The 16144-nt window shown below is 28.2% G+C and overlaps 1 protein-coding gene across 1 annotated transcript; it reads right to left on the reverse strand.

Annotated features, from left to right (window-relative positions):
• Positions 1–9: 9 nt before the first annotated feature.
• Positions 10–16053, reverse strand: LOC145749416 (uncharacterized). The gene is made up of 40 exons (XM_082565181.1): positions 15922–16053; positions 15526–15746; positions 15225–15338; positions 14876–15075; positions 14487–14671; positions 13899–14081; positions 13474–13659; positions 13012–13297; positions 12718–12831; positions 12551–12645; positions 12346–12383; positions 11962–12105; positions 11609–11781; positions 11096–11403; positions 10796–10973; positions 10464–10668; positions 10127–10271; positions 9220–9758; positions 7503–9043; positions 7247–7352; positions 6810–7001; positions 5402–6594; positions 5053–5239; positions 4793–4941; positions 4540–4691; positions 4057–4171; positions 3610–3750; positions 3192–3305; positions 2974–3044; positions 2804–2890; positions 2481–2623; positions 2138–2308; positions 1917–2001; positions 1520–1702; positions 1197–1298; positions 1079–1128; positions 932–996; positions 800–854; positions 413–715; positions 10–327 (listed from the first exon to the last, which is right to left on the reverse strand). Exons 2-39 carry the CDS (start codon positions 15740–15742, stop codon positions 441–443), a joined length of 8487 nt encoding a protein of 2828 aa, XP_082421307.1. The 5' UTR covers positions 15743–15746; positions 15922–16053; the 3' UTR covers positions 10–327; positions 413–440.
• Positions 16054–16144: the final 91 nt, after the last annotated feature.

Raw genomic sequence — 16144 nt, forward strand, 5'->3', positions numbered from 1 at the left:
TGAGAAAGTATAATTTATTTTTATTAACGTTAAACAATTTATTCGTCATTTCTAATAATTAAAAATTATTATGTATTTTTTTATTGTATTTCTATGTAAAAAATAATATATTTGCATAAATCTATTGTGTGTATATTAATAATATATGTAATCAGCATTAACAGTGAAGGGTTATATTATAAGAAAACTGTACATTTTATAGCAGACTACCACATATCAAACTAAAAAAGTCTCCTTTCATATAAAGCCAAAATCAATTTGTTTGTTAACGAAACAGCAGATCTAAATGATAACCCAAAAGATTTGAAAAACTTACATTAAGTCGACCTAAAACAAATAAATTACAAAAATTAAAACTATAACATAATAAATAGTCCAGAATTTTATCAAAGATTAAGTTTAAAATACAAACCTATATTTAAATTTTTCACAAATTTTTGTCATCCTTCAACTGAAGCAACTAACATATCTACATCATTCCAATTCACATCACCCAACAAACTTTCTGTGTTGCGTGAACTACTCATCGAGATATTGGATGACGAGTCACGTGGCTCAACAGGACCACGTGACTCGAAGGTCACGTGGTTTTTCGGTTGTTTTCTCGGTTTTGTGACGTCGACACTACCGTATAAAATACGCTGGAGATCGTCGCTTAGTTTCCAAGTGCTTAGAATGCTGGTGTCGGATGGATATTCAACACTTGAAGCTAAGTCTAAGGAAAATTATAAATTAAAGAAAGATTAAGAAATAAATTGTCATGTTATGTATTTATAACATTTACTATTGTGATGTATACCTGTAGATTTTGGAGAGGATTTTCTTACAATCGTTTTTCGTAATGATGACTTCATCTAAAAAATCAATAAAATTTAAATTTTCTTTTAAATTTGAAGTGAACTAATATAAGTTAGATTGTTTAAGAGTAAACCTGTTTTTTGTTGTAAGGTGTAGATGATTTATGCAGTTTATAGGTTCCATTTGTCGACCTATTTGCTATAAAAACAATACGAAAAAGGTGTTAAATAAACATAACACCAACTCTTAAAAAAAATTAATTTAAAAATAAGTAAATTACCTTCTTTTAGTGGAGATCTTTTAAATCTTGTTGGGGAAGCTTGCAAATTTCTTTAAAACAAAGATTTTTTAACATTTTAATTTTTAATATTTCTGAATTTTTACTTTCCGATTCTTACCGTGACTTTTCTTCTTTCAAATTCTTTTCATCGTTTTTAAGTTCTTTCATTAACTTGATGCTAATGTCAACTCTTTTTGCGGCATTTGATGACTGTAATTCTCTAAAAAACCATCACAAAATAAAATATTTAAATTTACAAATAATATAGTACCTTAAACTTAGAATGCTTTTAAAAATATAAGCTCGTTAAAAGTAAGTAAACAGTGTTAATTAATATAGTAAGTAAAAACTCTATTAAATTTTTATGTAAAAGATTTAGCCAGTTAAATACACACAAGTTTTTTAATTTCACTGATATACAACAAAAACAATTTCTCATACCTTCTTTCCTGCTCCCTTTTTCTTATAGTTTCTTGAAGTTGGGAATTGGAAGTTGTTTTGTTTTGATGAAAAGGTTGTTTCTCATTACTTCTCAACCTGCTAACATTTTGTTGATACTCAATCGTTCTTTCTTTCCTCTTTGTCTCCATCCAACGTCTGATGTCTTGTTTTTCATTCTGAGTTCTAAAATTAAATGACTTATTTAGAAAATTAATGTTTAATTAAAGTTTTTAAAGCTAATATAAAAATTTATACAATTTTTTTCCAGATAAATCCCACTATATCATAAACCAACTCAAAAATTTATTTTTAATAAATAGGTTTTCTTACATTTGATATTACGCATAAACAACACTTTAATAATAATTTAATACTAAATAGGTATTATTAGTGTTACCTATTCTTCCAGGGTTTAATAGCTGTGGAAGGTTCTTCATCATTTAATATTTGTTTAATGTGAGCATCATGTTTCATGGTTATTTCTATAATAGTGTGTTCATTCAAGTAATTAAAAATTAAATTACAAATTTTTAAATAAAAAAAAAATTTTAAAATTTACATACCGAACTTTAAATTTTTTTTTAAACAAAAAGTATAAAAAAAATTTACAAAAAATACCTTGTTGTCGTTCAATTTCATCAACTTCCATTTTATTATAATGAGGAAGGGTAAGGGGAGTTTCATAAAGTCTATCCTCGTTTCTATCTATAATGTCATCAACTTTCATGAGGTCATCACTTTCCCGTGTTGAAAATGAGTTTGAGGAATGGTGACTCGATTCCTGGTAATCTAAAAAATGCGACATTTTTTAGGCAATTTTTAAAACAAAGAATATAAAAAACACAAACAATATATTTATACAGAGTGCTTTAAGTTATAATTTTATGTCATCAAAGATTTTTCTAGGGTGTTTTTTGTTTTGTTTTAAATTTAGTCCAAATTTACTTTATCTAAAATTTACCATATTCATGTGAAGACAACTTATAAGCTTCTTGCAACCTTTCTTTATAATGGTCGTTTCTTCTTCCTGAACCTTGATTGGTCCACGCTTCACTGGGTTGGAATACTCTATACGGTGTTGTTTCATAAGATGGTGGAATATAGCTAAACAAAAAGTTTTAAATAATAAAATCCAATTTTGATGCATTTTTAGTAATAACAATGTAAGCTTTTAACTAAACAATGCAAGTTTTTCTTTACGACTAAAACTTCAGACTAAAACATCAGATTAAAACTTAAACCCATATTAAAATTATTAATTTAAACAAAATTAAAAAAATTTACTTTGCTCTTAGTTGTGCATCAAACCTATTATCTTGATGTGATTTTCCTAAATCTTCTTTTACAGGACTCAAGCTTCTGGTTGGTGATCTAAAATTAAAATTAAAATTATAAACTAAATTATGTAAAAATGTTATAAATATGTTTCATTTACAAATGGTTTAAACTGTTACCTTGTTTTTACTTGGGTTGGTGCAAGCACTTCTCCCATTGTATCAATAACTTTTACCAACTGCGCAGAACTCTGTGAAAATAACAAAAACTGTAAAAAAACAACTTCAGCCTTATCATTCAAATTTTAAAATATCAAATATACAAATCTTATTTCTTTAAAAATGTTCTTAATCAGCCTAATTATTTAATTATTTAGAGTAATAAAAGTTTTTTAAACCTTGAAGTCTTGATCCATTTTGCTTGCCATAGCATCGATAGCATCAAGTTGGGCACTCATTTGGTTCATAGCAGAAGTCCATCTATGACGACTTATCTCTCTAACTTGTTTAACCTTAATATTGGTATAAAGATATTAAAGATTGTGAATGATCTCTTAAGAAATGTAAGAGCCATTTAAAAATAAATAAAAAGCTATGAATGAACATTTATTAATATCGTAAGAAAACATAAGTGCCATTAGAAAAAATTAAGGACTTAACAATTTCACAAATCAACATTTTAAAAGAAAAATAAAAAAGTAAATTTAAATAAAATAAATACCCAGTTTTTAAGGAAAAATTATATTTATAACAGTCTTCTTTAAATAACTAATTTAACTGTTTTTTTTATAACTTTTATTAAACAATTTTGCATACCTTATTAGCATCGTCAATATGTTGGTTTAACATTGATTTAACCTGGTTGTCTCCAACTTTATCCTCAAATCCCAAAACAAATGGGGTCACTTCTGGTCGGAGGTCACGACCTACTTTGTAGTGAAGGTCAGCTGAAGTCATCTAAAAAAATATTAATTTTAAAAACTTTATCTTGAATTCAATAAGATATAAAAATGTTGATTTATATATTTTTCAATAATATTATAATTATTTTTTTTGTATATATCTTTATCCTCGAAGTGGGAAGATCAAAAACGCGACCTAAGCGTAGAATAACATCAATTACTCAGACCCAGTCACAAGTTTTAAGTATTTTAAAAAGTACTTAAATAAGTATTTATTGCATGTAGTATGAAGTCTATAACGAACTAAAATTCAAATAAGTTTATAAATCATGCAAAAGTTTAAATAATGTTTTTAACTTACCGGTTCCTGGGTAATCCCTTGCATGACAGATTCTAAACTAACATCTCCAACATTCAAAAATCCTGATGGAACTTGTTTGGCTTGATTGTCTGTTGGTGGATTGTTTAACTCAGTTCTGCGTTAAAATAACAGTTAGCTTTTTTTATTGAAATTTCAACAACTTTAAGTGTTTGCTTTGAACTTGAAAAATATGATATGAACTTGGTATAGAGTACAGTTAGAGATAATATTTTTTTATAAAATATTTTTAAAATACTAAAACTATGTTTTTTTTGCAAAATTAAATGATTAAAAAGTTAATAACAAAATTTATAGACAACTACTTAAACACAAAAACTATAAAACTGTCAGTTTTTTTAAACAAGTTTTTAGGTAAAAATTTTATAATAAAGCCTCAATGAATTAAAAAAAGCACTATATACCCTATTTCTAAAATAACCCAAATTTTTTTTTAATTTAAGAATTTTTAACCTAAACAAATACCTGAGTCTTAGGAACACATCAGGGGGAGGTTTAATTGGTTTTGTTGTAAGTTTATCCTTGTAATCCTCCTCCTCATCAGTGGATGTTGGTTCTTGTTCATCCTTGATTATAACTTGAGCTTGGGCATCTTTCATTCTTGGTTTTGGCTTGACCTACAAAAAATAAATTGGAAAATTTAAATAATAATTTAAATATAGACACAGTTTTATTAATAATAGCCTACGTAAAATTGCATTAAATTAATGTACAATACCTGTTTGCCCACAGAGGCAAGGTAGTGAGCGCTCGCCTGACTCATGGTCTCACTCGAGTCACAACCCATGTTTTTAAGTTGAACTTCTCTGGAAACTTCTTCTTGACTGAGGTAACCTTCGAAAGGAGGAAGTTCTTTTCTTTTTTTAACTTTAATTAAAAAAAAAGTTAATAAAAGAGTATTTTTAAAATATTATACCTTTTTTAAATTAAAAAAAAACAGCTAAAAAGTTTTATAAAACGTTTAAGATATAATACAACCTTTGGGCACATCAACGACAGATGCAACAACATTTTGTTGATCAACAAGTTGGCTGTTAGTTTGTTGCGGATCAACATTTTCCTTATCTGGTTCCTTAATAACAACATGTTTGTTTCTTTCAAGAAATGGGGTGTTCATTTTCATAATTGGAACTGGAGGTTGGGTAGGTTTTACACTCGAAAATCCCTACATAAATAAAAAATAAAATTAATTAAAAAAAGGCCCAAAAATAAATAATTTTTACGCTTTTTATTATTATATTGTGTTTATTATCACTTGAGTATGGTAATACAGAGTCCAACATACTTTTTAAATAAATAAACTGACAAATCAAGATATAAAAATTACCTTGACTTGTTGAAAGTGTTGTTGCTTTTTGTTCTCATAAACTAACACCTCTCTTGGATCAATCAACCTTGGAATCAACTGATGTGGAGGTTGCTGGGGGGCAAGATTGGGAGGAGCTTGGACCCTGGAGAACATAGGAAAAGAAGGATCAGTCCTCTTTGAGGATAAAAGTTGGAAGTTTGGAGGATTAAGAATGAGATTTGAAGGTTTTTGGAGTATTGGAAAATTGGTTTGATAACTTGGTCGATTTTCTGGCAAATTAGGTTGGATTTGATAATTTGGTGTTGATTTTATTTGTTGTTGTTGTGAAGCGGGAAAACTTGATGCGGGACCTGGTTTACGGCTTTTATAAGCTTGCTTGTTATGCCTATCAGTTGGATACTTAAGTAAAGGTGGGTTTGTATTTTCCTGTGGTGGGTTTTGTCTTTGTGGTGAGTTCTTAAGAATCCCTTGACTTGGTAAAGGTGGCCTGTCATTAAAAACTTGATTTCTAGCAACATTTATTTGTTTTTGATGTTCAGTTGACTGTGAAAACGGTTGTTTGGTATTAAGGTCACTGATCAATAAAGGTTTGTCAACAGTTTTTAGGTTTAAGAGTTTTTGAACTGGTTTAATTGATGTCGTAGCAACAGGTAGGTCTTCATGAGTCTGTTTTGAGGCTACTGAAGCATTCCAACCTCGAATTGATTTTGGAGTTTTAACCAAATTAACATTTTTTTCGGGTTTTTGTGTTTTTGTTATTCCTTCAACATGAAATAGAGGAATACCAAAACCAGGTTGTCTTTTATCAGAATTTAATTTTTGAGGTCTGTATACTTCGTGTTGTGACCTAATATGAGTAGGCACAATATTTTCTTCTTCTTGAAAAACTGTTTTCGGCAAAGTTACATCAGATTGTGAAAAAGATTTCTCTTTTTTAAGACTGGTTTCATTTTTAGGAACTAAACTCGGTAAAAAAGCTTGCAAGACCCCAGAAACTAAATTATTCTGCGACGAATTAATGTTAGGTTGCTGACCCAAAGTTTGGCTTAACAAAAGCTGGCTCAAGAGTGACACCTGTTGAGCAAGTAAGACGTTGTTGATTTCCGATCGAACAGTACTAGCAATGTCAGCATTTGATTGGGATTTGTTGGTTGGTGGTTTTGGGCGAATTTTGCCTCCACCGTCCACTAGTTCACTACATGCTTCTGTACCTATTAAATAAAGTTTTAACTTTATATTAATACAAGTCAAATGTTAACAGTCTTATTTTTAAAATAATTCAAAATATAAAGCTTTAGTAGTAATTTAAATTCCTAATATAAATATTTTATTGTTTTGTTTTACCAGTTGCCCTAATATAATTAAAATTTTTTACTTGTGATAAAATATTATGGATATAACATTTTCTTATTGGTTAAAAGTTTACCTGGTTGAGATATAGCTTCATCTTCATCAGCAGGAACAACTTCTTCCTTTTCATTCTCTTCTTCATCCCCTTTTTCCTTATTCTCTTCTTCCTCTATTTTTTCTTCATTTACTTCAACTTTTTCTTGTTTGTTATTATCTTCTGTTGGAAGTTCTGGAATCATTTCATCTGTATCTAATAAAGCAGGGACTTCTGTAAAACACAAATTAAAAGAATTTACCACGAAATTAAGAATTTACCACGAAAAGAACTAGATAAATATTTATCGAAAAATTTAAACAAATACATAATACAAAATTAAGGATAGAGCGTAGAAAGGTATATAATAAATACACATTTTCCATTTTAGATTCTTAAATTTCACAACTAAGCATAATATCAATAGATTGTGTCTCAATAAATTTTTTTAGGGCATTAATTAAAATATTTATAAGAACCTGGTGGGATTAAGTTTCCTTTAACTGTTGTTTGTGCACTGTCTGGTTCAAAATAATTTGAAACAACATTTGAAATAACAACATCGCTCTTATCTGCAGGTGGGACCTGAAAATATAAGATCAGAAAATATAAGACATTATCGTTATTTGTCTTAATTATAAAAAACTATAACAATTCATTAAGCTTGTAATTTTTTATACAAAACATTTACGTTTTTATTTTAATTTTTTATCGATTAATTATGTTTTTACTTACACTTTCTGAGATTGTACTAACAGTAGTAATTTCATCATCAACAACTTGATTAACTTCTGTTTGTAAAGAATTCGGCATAACACTACTTGCTTGCGAAAACAAATTTCCTTTCCCAAACCTAATCTCAGCCACCATAAGACCTTGTAGAAGTTGATTTTTTGTCAATTTGATTCGCAATGAAGGTTTGAGAATTGAAAATTGAGTTTCAGGTGACGGTTTTTCGTTCCAAAATTGCAGCCAAGCCATGTAAGATGACAGTCGTAGAAGTCGTTTTTGCATACTTGTAGGTGCATCTGATATTTCAAATTTAGGACATTCAAAATTAAAATCGTCATCAATATTTAAAGTATCACCATTGGCAACTGAATGAATTTCAGGTTGACTAAAATATCGACGCAGAGTCGCAACTGGTGGATAGACTGACTCGTTAACTGAAGTATCCATAAATGAAATATGTTTTGAGGATAGGTTAGCCAAGCTTGCAGCCTTTTTAACTGAAGATTTGGGAGTTGAAAATTGAGTTGGGTTTTCCTTGCTTATAGAGTCTTCTCCGATTCTGGATAAAAATCGTTTTTGGTTGACATTTTCTAAATCTAAAGCAAACTCCAACTCAGCAACTGCTATTTTATGTCGATTGTTGAGGACAAATATTTTGTCATCTAAGTTGTTTTGCTGATTAGACTTTCGGTTTCTTTTTGAAGATTTTTTTGAAATATGTGTTTCTCTGCTTAGAATGACTTCAAATATTTGCGAAACAAAATTGTGATAAACTAGATCTTTTTCAAAGGAATATCCCTCTGAAAATGGCATTTTTAAGTTTTTGGAATTTCCGCTTTCGTTTTCCTCAACAAAGAGATAAGTACCTTTATTTTTCCTTGATTTTTTCGCATGGGATTTACATTTTTTATAATAAAGAACACTCATAGGTTTAAGAGTAGAACTACCTTCTTGGCTATCATCAGTTGTGTTATTGTAATTCGTTTCTTTTAATTTTTTCCTCATCTCATTAAATCTCGATTCATTTTTAGGACTAATATTGCTGGGGTTATAAAAATACTCAGCTAAAGTAATCACTAGGAACTGATCTATTGGTAAACTTGAGCATAAACACAACACCAAACCGTACATTTTGTCTTCACAGCTCAAAAACTTTGAAAATGGAATAAATTTCTTGATCCAAAATAAACATTCATAAACCATTTGATCATACGGATCATTGCATTCTCTTAATTTCTGATACTTTCTTAAACACAGAGAGATATTTTCCTGTAAGTGAAACATCCAAAGAAAAGCAAGAAGATTACAAAATAACGACAGCAAAATTTTACATTCTTTTGAACTTAAAATCTTGTCTCTGGGACTAGGTAGGGATTGTGAGAGAGTGGAGAGTGGTGAAGAATTTGTGTGTTTGATTGACTTGTTAAGCTTTTTAACATACCAAGATACAGCATGTTGTGTAAGGTTGATGGAGTGGAAGAATGTAAGAATCGTTTGGATTAAAGCTGAGATTTTGTGCCTTAAAAAGTTGTAGCGATTTTGATCTAAAATAAAAAAAACAAACATATCTTACAAATCAAAAAAAAATTAAAAAAATTCAATACTGTTAATGTTTAGGCCATATCAAACTTTAAAAATGTTTAAAATAGCCCACTTTAAAAAAATTAACATTGAATTATAAGTACACAATAAAAAATTATATCTTTTTTCAAACACTTACATTCCTTTTCATCTGGTGCCGGTAGAGGCAAATACAAAGGTGGTGAAGGAAGGTAAAGGGTTTCTGGAATCATAAAATCCAAGTTTACACATAAACCCTTTAATCTCTCCAACAACATATTTGCAAACCAAGTTGTTAGATCACAACCAGTCATAACTGAGACTGTAAAAATGTCAACAAAATGATGATACAACTTGTCAGGACTACATTGTGTTAACTGCTCATAGATATTTACTTCAGATTCAGATAGAGTCAAATTAGATTGAAAATCAAAATCATTGATATCAGTAAATGATATCAGGGTTTGAATTCTGGTTTTCAAAATATCAACAACTGAATTTTTGTTGTATGTAAGCATTAAGCTTGGGTTGTAGCTTTGCTTAAAAGCCCGAACTTTTTCAGACATTGCTAGAATGGCTACAGCTGATTTCCAATCCCCAACTTCACATGCGAAAGATGCAGCCTCGAATATTCGACCACAACATAAGAGAAGATTAATTGTGTGGTCTGCTGTCCAAGTATGTGATAATCTCAAAGACCTAACAAAAAAAGTAGGTTTAGGCAAAAATAAATTTTTAAACCTAAAATTCATCCAATCTAAATATTATAAACCTTGGTGGACGATAAATAAAATTATGTATTTTTAGACATAAAAATATAAAACTGCCGTTTGTGGTGTACAGGTACATTACAGCAAACTAATACTAGTTGCAAATTACGACCATATTACAACAATTAAAATGTCAATCTTAGGGCAGGCTATTAAATATTTAAAATATTTTTTTTACTGTTTAGAATCATAACTATAAAGTTACATAAATATTTGGTCTAACTTTCCTAAATTTTGACAAAGCCATTAAAAACTCAAGTCTAGGTCTATAAATAAGTTTTTTATGTAAATCCTTACCTTACTGCCGATGTGATCAAATTTCTTTCCATAGAATAAAATCTTTCATCCACTGTATTATATAAAGATGAAAACAAGATTGGTTGGTCGGTAAAATATGAGGTCATGATAGAACACAACAATTCAACAACCACCCAGTTTTCCTCTACAAAAATATAAATTCTTTCTTAGTACTTTTACACTTTAACAATTGTCATATATCAAAATAAAAACATAAAAATATTACAAGTTTTATATTTAGAAATGTGAAAAACATTGCAATAATCAAATATTAAAAAAATAAGGCCTGATAAAACAGTTTTAAATTCACAATATACTAATTTGCCATTTTTTTTACCTTCCCATTTGCTTGCTGAGTTAAGATGATCTCTCAATACACAAGCTGCTAATTTGAGTGAACTATCCAGCTTATATTCACACAGGTTCATGTGCATGTTGTGTAGTGTAGTAGGATCTTGAATGGACAAGTTATCATCAAGTTTCAATCTTGGTAGAACTATTCGTTGCACAATACTTAAAAGACGAATCACGGCTGGATTTATCTGAAAAAAAAATAACATTTTTAAAATTTTTTAACTTATTTTTTTTTTAAATAGCTTTGTTAATTTTAAAAATTTGATTACTTATTTAATTCTTTAAAACAGAAAAATACATTTTGAAAAGTAAAACCTGTTTATAAGCTTCTGTTTCATAAAATTTAACCAAAGTAAAATAAAACTTTTTCCATAAAGAAGGCAACATTAGTTGTTGAGTAATTAGGGTTTCAATATTGTAAGACGATGTTACAACATTAAGTTGATGGTACCCACTTTTTACAACTGAGTAAGGATCAGAAATATTCTGAAAACTGTGAAACAAAATTAGTAAAATTACAGAAATAAAAATAAAGTAAATTTTATTTATATTTTACTTTATAAGTGTAACTTGTAAAAATCTATATTAAAAAAAGGATTATTTGGGTATATATACCTATTAGCATTAAACAAACATTTTTCTGCTTTATACAAAAACTTAAAAGCTAGATTCAGATTTTCAGCAATATCTTTTGAAGATGTACAGCCCTCTGCTGCCGTGCGGTGGCAAGACAAAATTGAATTCAACACAATTTTTAAGGTGTTTGATATTACTGGTCTTTGAGTTAAATCGAATGATGTTAGATTAGTGACTTGGTCGGCGAAAGTGGTTGTCAGATCACATAATAGTGATTGAAGATTAAATTGGTCATCGTTGTCTTTTGCATCTAGTTGCCAGGCTAAGCAGTGTGAAAGATGCTGACACTAAAATGAAGATAAAATGTTAATGAATGTTATGAAAAAAGCATTTAAAACCTTTTAAAAAATAATAATAAAAAAAAAGTTTGCTAAAGACAACCTAAGATTGCCAAGTTTATCAATTAATAAAAAAAATTTAAAACAAAACCATAAAAAAAATGTTAAAAAGTAATGGCTAGAAAGTTCAAAATTAACTTAAAAATAATTTAACCTCTTTGATAACATCACAAATGGTTTTAAGAGTTTGTAGAAAAAACATGTGAAGTTCATCCGACAAAGTTTTTTCACCTCCACTCAAGTAATCTGATCTTCCTTGAGTTGTTATCAGACTCCAAGTTGTTAATAATTTGTCAACACATTTACTTAACCCACCAAGCAAAGATTCTAGAAAATATAATTAACTTTAAAAAAAAACATTTTTGAAATTTGTACTTCTAAAAAAATTACCAAAAAAATTTGAAAAAAACTAAAAAATAAAAGTTATAGAAAATGCATGGCAAAAAAAAAAAAAAAATTAAACAAGCTAAAAAATTTGATTTTGGAAATTTTAAACCAATTATTTACCTCCACAAATAGGTTGAGTTTCTTGTAACCATCCATCAGTTGAAATATTAATAGTTGGTTGATCATCAAATAATATTTTTCCTTCATCAGCGTTTAATATTGCCCCAACTGGACTGTGGTAATTCTGTTTATCTTCCATTTCATCTAAATACAAATAAAATTTTCATCGAAATACAAATGAAGATTTTTAAATTACTTTTAATCTATTCTGTAAATTTTTTTTTAATATTTTAATTTAAAACATAAATTTTAATTTTAAAATAACTTTTGATTCTTTTTACAAGATTTTTGAAAAGTTATATAAATTTAAAATATAAAATTTTATATAAACCATTTTACGATGATACATGTTTATTTTTAAATGTAGTATGCTATTTTTTTTACCTTCACTGTTCACTGTTTTTCCATCTTCTTCTTCAAATCTAAACAAGAAATATTAACCTTTTTTTAAATTACTTTCATTATTTTAGTTTTTATAAAACCAAATTTTTGTTTTGCCCTTGACCTTACTTAGTTAGTTAATATATTTAGGTACTGTTATGTAGAGTTTAATAAAAAACAAATTGAACGATGAGATATAAAAATTTACTTGTATTTTAGCATACTAATGTCATCATCTCTGATATATGAATCATCAGCACTTTTCTCTGTATTTTCATTTATTTTTCCATCCTTTTTCTTTTTCTAAATACAATTTTATGCATTATTACAAACCAATCAGATTACACATACAAAATTAAAAACCTTATAACATACCTTAAATTTTGACTTAAATGAAGAATAAAGTAAAGCGAGTCTATGTTCTCTAAACTTGGCAGGATTCAACATTCCACTGGGTAGTTCAAATCTTGGTGTAATATTTGATGAAACCTGCAAAAAAATAGTTTTTATGCATAATAAAATATATTCAAAATTTTGCCTATATTAATTTAAATTTTAGACAGCAAATGTTATTAATAATAAAAACACTTTGAACATTGGATAAAAAAACACATTATGTAAAGCTTTTCTACTAAAAAAAATAAATGAACAAACTTCTTGGTGCATTACCTTTAAGTCATAATCTTTAATAATACTCTTCACACTTCTATTAGCTTCTACAAGAGATATAGTGACTACATCTGACAATCTAACCACATTAACCATCTGCATGGCAGTAACCAAATAACCATCACTACAGAGTATTAATGGTAATCTAGGGTGGGTGGTGACTGAATAACGTTGACGACCCGATTTTTCTGATATTACAGATGAAGCTAAAGAGTTGGGGCTATCTGGTCTTGGGCTGGTATGTTGTTGTTGTTGAGGGATGGAAGATTGTTGTTTACCTTGTTTTCTGTGAAATTAAATTTAAAATGTCAAAATTTTACATGGTAAAAAACAATTTTTTAAACTAAAAAAGGTAAATTAGTATTGCCTTTTGCTTCTGCGTATGTATAAACATTTACAATCATTTCATTTATTTCTACAATAACTTAATTGTTCAATACTTTAACTATAAAGTATACTAACCTGATATGTTCAAACAGAGGATGTAAAGGAATAAACAAAGAAGGACCAAACTCCACAGACTTTCCTTGCGTTTTAACGTGTAATATTTCACCAAGTTTACTGAGGATAAACAAGGAACCTCTCCGTGAAATACAAACAAGAAATAAATCATCGTGACTCCAACTCATATCTGCTATCCAGTAGGTTCTGAAAAAAAATTTTTTTAAAGAAAATAATAACTTTTTAATTTTGATAAACAGTAAAAGGTATTTTTACTTTAAAATTAAAAAACATATTAACAGTAATTACAGGTATAGACCCATAGTTTTTAAACAGAATTATAAGCTTTTTCTTTTAAACAAATCAATACTTATACAAGGTTTAAATATTTTAAAAGCATGATTATTACACACAGAAATAGAATAACTAAAAAAAGATAATTTTACTTTGCAAACTTGGCTAGCACATTTCTGTTTTGTGATCCCAACCCTTTAAGATGACTTGAAACAACTGAAGTGGTATAAGGATCAATAAATACAAGATTGGATTGGTAAGGCTGTCGTTGATTGACAGCTACTGCTAATATTTGGCCATCATGGGAAAGGCACGATACATATGCACCCCTCAGCCTAGAATAAATAATGTAAAGTAAGAAATAAAAAAAGAAAGATAATTCAAAAGTAAAACATTTGTTAAAAAATCTAAACAAAAATTTGTTAGGCTCTTTAACATGAAATTATGTAAAAAACCAAACATATTTTTCACAACATGAGGTCATAGGTTTGATGACCACTGCCCTCATGCTGTAGTGTCCTTAAAGTAAGTGTTATAAACCACATAAACTTCTGCTGAGCATACACTTGATTAGGAGCTTAAAAATTAAATTCTATAGTGCAATTAAATTCTATAATATCTTAAACTACCATAGGCAACTTGAGCCTGGGTCAAAGTAACTGATGTTACTCTATGTCTAGGTCATGAAGTCGACTTTCTTCCATCAAGGAAAACTTTTTTTTAATAAAAATAATCCATACCTGATTGGTCTACAATCTGGATTCAACTTGACCAATGGAATTTCATGATAAGAAACATTTGAGGTGAAAGTTGGAGAGTTAGGTTGAATGTTTGGATCATGAACCCATTGTAAAAGTAAACAACCAATAACTAGGTTGGATCCATTATTGCATATAAGCGTGCATAAACAACAATTTCCCTGAATCTATGTTAAAATCAAATCAATTTAAAAAAAACTTTCTGAAATATGTATTATATGTACGACCTATAAATATATCAATTCTTGTAGATTTTTTAGACAATTTTTTTCTGATTTTAAAAATTGCTAAAAAAATACAAAATTTTTAAACAAATAACTCATGCATTGTCCAACATTTTTCTTTTAATTTAAATAGAAAATCTTGCTTACCATATTAGCAAAGAAAGTAGCATCTACTGCTGTTTCTCTATAATGCAAAGACTTTAAAGCATTTAAACCAAGATCAACTGAAGACCATTCTCCTTCTGTATTTGTATTTGTTTGTTCCCAAACATGAATTTTTTGAAAGTCGAATAGAATTAAGATTTTTTGACCATCGTCGCTTATAAACATATTTACTTTTGAACCATCTAAAACATAAAAATTAGTAAAAATATAAACTAGCAAATCATGTTAACTGTGGTACGAGTATACCTAAAATTTAATTTTTGTTGCGTTTTTAAAATAAGTTTAATACAAATTACGCTTAAATTTTTTACAACAAAATACTATTAGGTACCTTTTCCATAAGATAAAGTGAATGAAGGGTAGGCCGATATAACCTTAACAGTGTGGGAATCTTTGTGCCATCTTATTATACTACCTGAACCCAGTAATCCAATCACATATTCACCTTTATAAAATAAAACAATCACTATATCATAAAAACAAAATAAAACACTGCAAATTTACAAATAGTCAAATTAGAAAATCATTGTTTATACACAAAGTGAGTATATAAATATAAATTTTTATTTGATAATTTAAAAATTCTTTGAAACAAAACAAACTTTATTAAATTCAAAAAAATAAATTTTTACCAGAACTAGATGTTGTAAAGTATAAAACATCTTTTAAATAAGTTTTTAAAGGTGCAATAACTCTTCTGGTTCGACCAGATGGTAAATACAGAATTGAGATTCTCTTTTTATCGATCAAACAAATACTTTCTTTTTGAATTCCAATCCATTCTAATCTTGACCAAGGTTTTTTGCGTTGAATATTACTGGATATCAATACTTCATATTCCAGCAACATTTTGCTAAATATTAACAAAAATAAATCTTTATTAAGCATACATATTTTTAAAACGCTTGGTACCGTTAAAAAAAAAGCAAAGCAGAATAACACAATCTGACAATCAGATAATCATTTAAATTTGCGAATTCCAAATTCAGAAATTCTTATTCATTTAAAATAGCTTAAAAATTGTTTACCTTATTTTATAATTGTTTCTTAAATAGACAATAACGTTACTCTAACAAAATTAACATGTTTTGCATTAATATATATCAGTTTGCATATTTTATTTTTGCAAAACAAAACCGTAAACTCTTTTTACAACGTGCAACGAAAAAAATGTAAACAAAATTTTGTGTGAATGGGAGTTAACGTTAATTCCAGCTGTTAAAAATAATTAACAAATACTTTTATCCTCAA

Source organism: Corella eumyota, chromosome 1 (assembly GCF_963082875.1).
Source record: "Corella eumyota chromosome 1, kaCorEumy4.1, whole genome shotgun sequence".
In the NCBI taxonomy this organism is placed as follows: Eukaryota; Metazoa; Chordata; class Ascidiacea; order Phlebobranchia; family Corellidae; genus Corella; species Corella eumyota.

Bases quoted from the DNA above. Each gene is read 5' to 3' on its own strand.
- LOC145749416 (XM_082565181.1), bottom strand. From the start codon at position 15,742: ATGTTGCTGGAATATGAAGTATTGATATCCAGTAATATTCAACGCAAA. The intron at 2,624-2,803 runs GTAAATTTTTTT...CTTTTTGTTTAG, and splicing joins GATGCACAACTAAGAGCAAA to CTATATTCCACCATCTTATG. The intron at 716-799 runs GTATACATCACA...AATTTTCCTTAG, and splicing joins ATCCTCTCCAAAATCTACAG to ACTTAGCTTCAAGTGTTGAA.